Source organism: Rhagoletis pomonella, unplaced genomic scaffold (assembly GCF_013731165.1).
Source record: "Rhagoletis pomonella isolate Grant_MI unplaced genomic scaffold, Rhpom_1.0 Rhpom_scaffold_26703, whole genome shotgun sequence".
Classification (NCBI taxonomy): domain Eukaryota; kingdom Metazoa; phylum Arthropoda; class Insecta; order Diptera; family Tephritidae; genus Rhagoletis; species Rhagoletis pomonella.
This window is the reverse complement of record NW_023485153.1, coordinates 1-1,454: the sequence shown is the minus strand read 5'-3', so window position 1 is coordinate 1,454 and position 1,454 is coordinate 1. Positions and strand designations below refer to the sequence as shown.

The 1,454-nt window shown below is 44.3% G+C and overlaps 1 protein-coding gene across 1 annotated transcript; it reads right to left on the bottom strand.

The window, feature by feature from the left end:
• On the bottom strand, nucleotides 1–1,422 carry LOC118732744 (serine-rich adhesin for platelets-like; the record flags this gene model as incomplete). Its single annotated transcript, XM_036461858.1, is given in 1 exon segment — nucleotides 1–1,422. A coding segment is annotated over 1 exon segment (767 nt), but the record flags the coding sequence as incomplete, so codon positions are not given.
• Nucleotides 1,423–1,454: the final 32 nt, after the last annotated feature.

Below are 1,454 nucleotides of genomic sequence, written 5' to 3'. Positions count from 1 at the left end.
CGTGTCATCATTCCGGTTGGTTGCGGCGACTTCTCGCTTACACCATCGCGCGTCGTCGAGATATTTGCTTCATCTGTGACGCTTTTTCCCGCTACAAGAGTGGATGATGTGTGTGCGTCAGCACGCGTGCTCGTATTTGATGTGTTATTCTGCGCATCCTCCGCCCTACTGGAGGCAGCTACGACAGTGATCGTCGAAATGTTTGCGCGTGAAGCAGATTTGGTGCGCGCGTTGGCGTCGGTTCGTGTAGCATATATGGCGTCTGTGACAGCGCCTGAGCGCGTGCGGGACACAGACGCTGAGCGTGTAATTGGTACTGTACGCATGGCAGATACAGTGCGCGTACGCTGGCCTCCATCCGTGCGTGTATTCGAAGGAGCGCCTTTAATAGAGCTTGTACTTGTAACAGAGCGTGTATGTGCAGCAGAGGTTGTACGCCTGATAGAGCGCGTACGTGTTGCAGAACGGGAGCGGGTGGCCGAGAGAGCACGTTTAGAAGAAGACGCGCGTGTAGTCGGTCTTATATTTCGCGGTTCATTTAACATGGGTTCAGCTGTCGTCTCAGAGCGGGTACGCGGGCGACCACGTCCACGCTTTTTAGGAACTTCCTCCTTATTTTTTTCATTTGCTGCATCATCATCTTTTTGCTCGACAGCTGATGCAGAGATACTACTCGGAGTTCGGCTTGGTATCTCTTGCCGCTTGGCTGGTGTTTCAGCACGCAGACGCTTGAGAATCGGCGATTCTAGTTGTGGTGAAACAACCATCTCTCCAAGCAATAACCTTCCAGTTGGTTCTGGCGTAGAATGATGCGCACGTTTTAAACTGGAGCGAGCTGGCGCTGGTGTCTTAGCGGTAGTGGGAACCTGAAGATGGATGTTATCTACCACTGCGCTGTCAATGGATGTATCGGGGTGCTAAAATTGTTTCGACTTATTAATCTTTTAGTTGTGCAGTATGTTTAGTCAAAATATAAATAAAATAAAACGTTGCCAACGGTATGCGATTGTGGGACGAGGGGTATAGTTAAAATGTATTTTATTTCATTAGGCAAGTTCAAAAACCTACTATTTATTTCAACTTTGTTTAAATTTGTTTTAGACTAGCTGAGATGAATTTCGAAAGGAACAGGGAAAAATTTTAACCAGCGAATGAATGATAAGGGATGGATATTAAGCTATTGGCGTGGTACCAAAAGAAAAATTTTAACAACAGACATAATGGACAGGAAATAGAAATATTCGAAAACAATATTGGTTTGGCAACTGAACCTAAGCATTCAAATAAAGTTACAAATTTGCATACGGAATGTTTGCAACGCTGGTCTTTAAAAGCAACAAAAGAATATCGCACACAATTATTATTATAACTAATTCCGGACTAAGAAACTTATGGCCTTAATCATAAATAAAAAATAAAGAAGGTTTAAAGAGCTTTATATTTATTGACGTTTT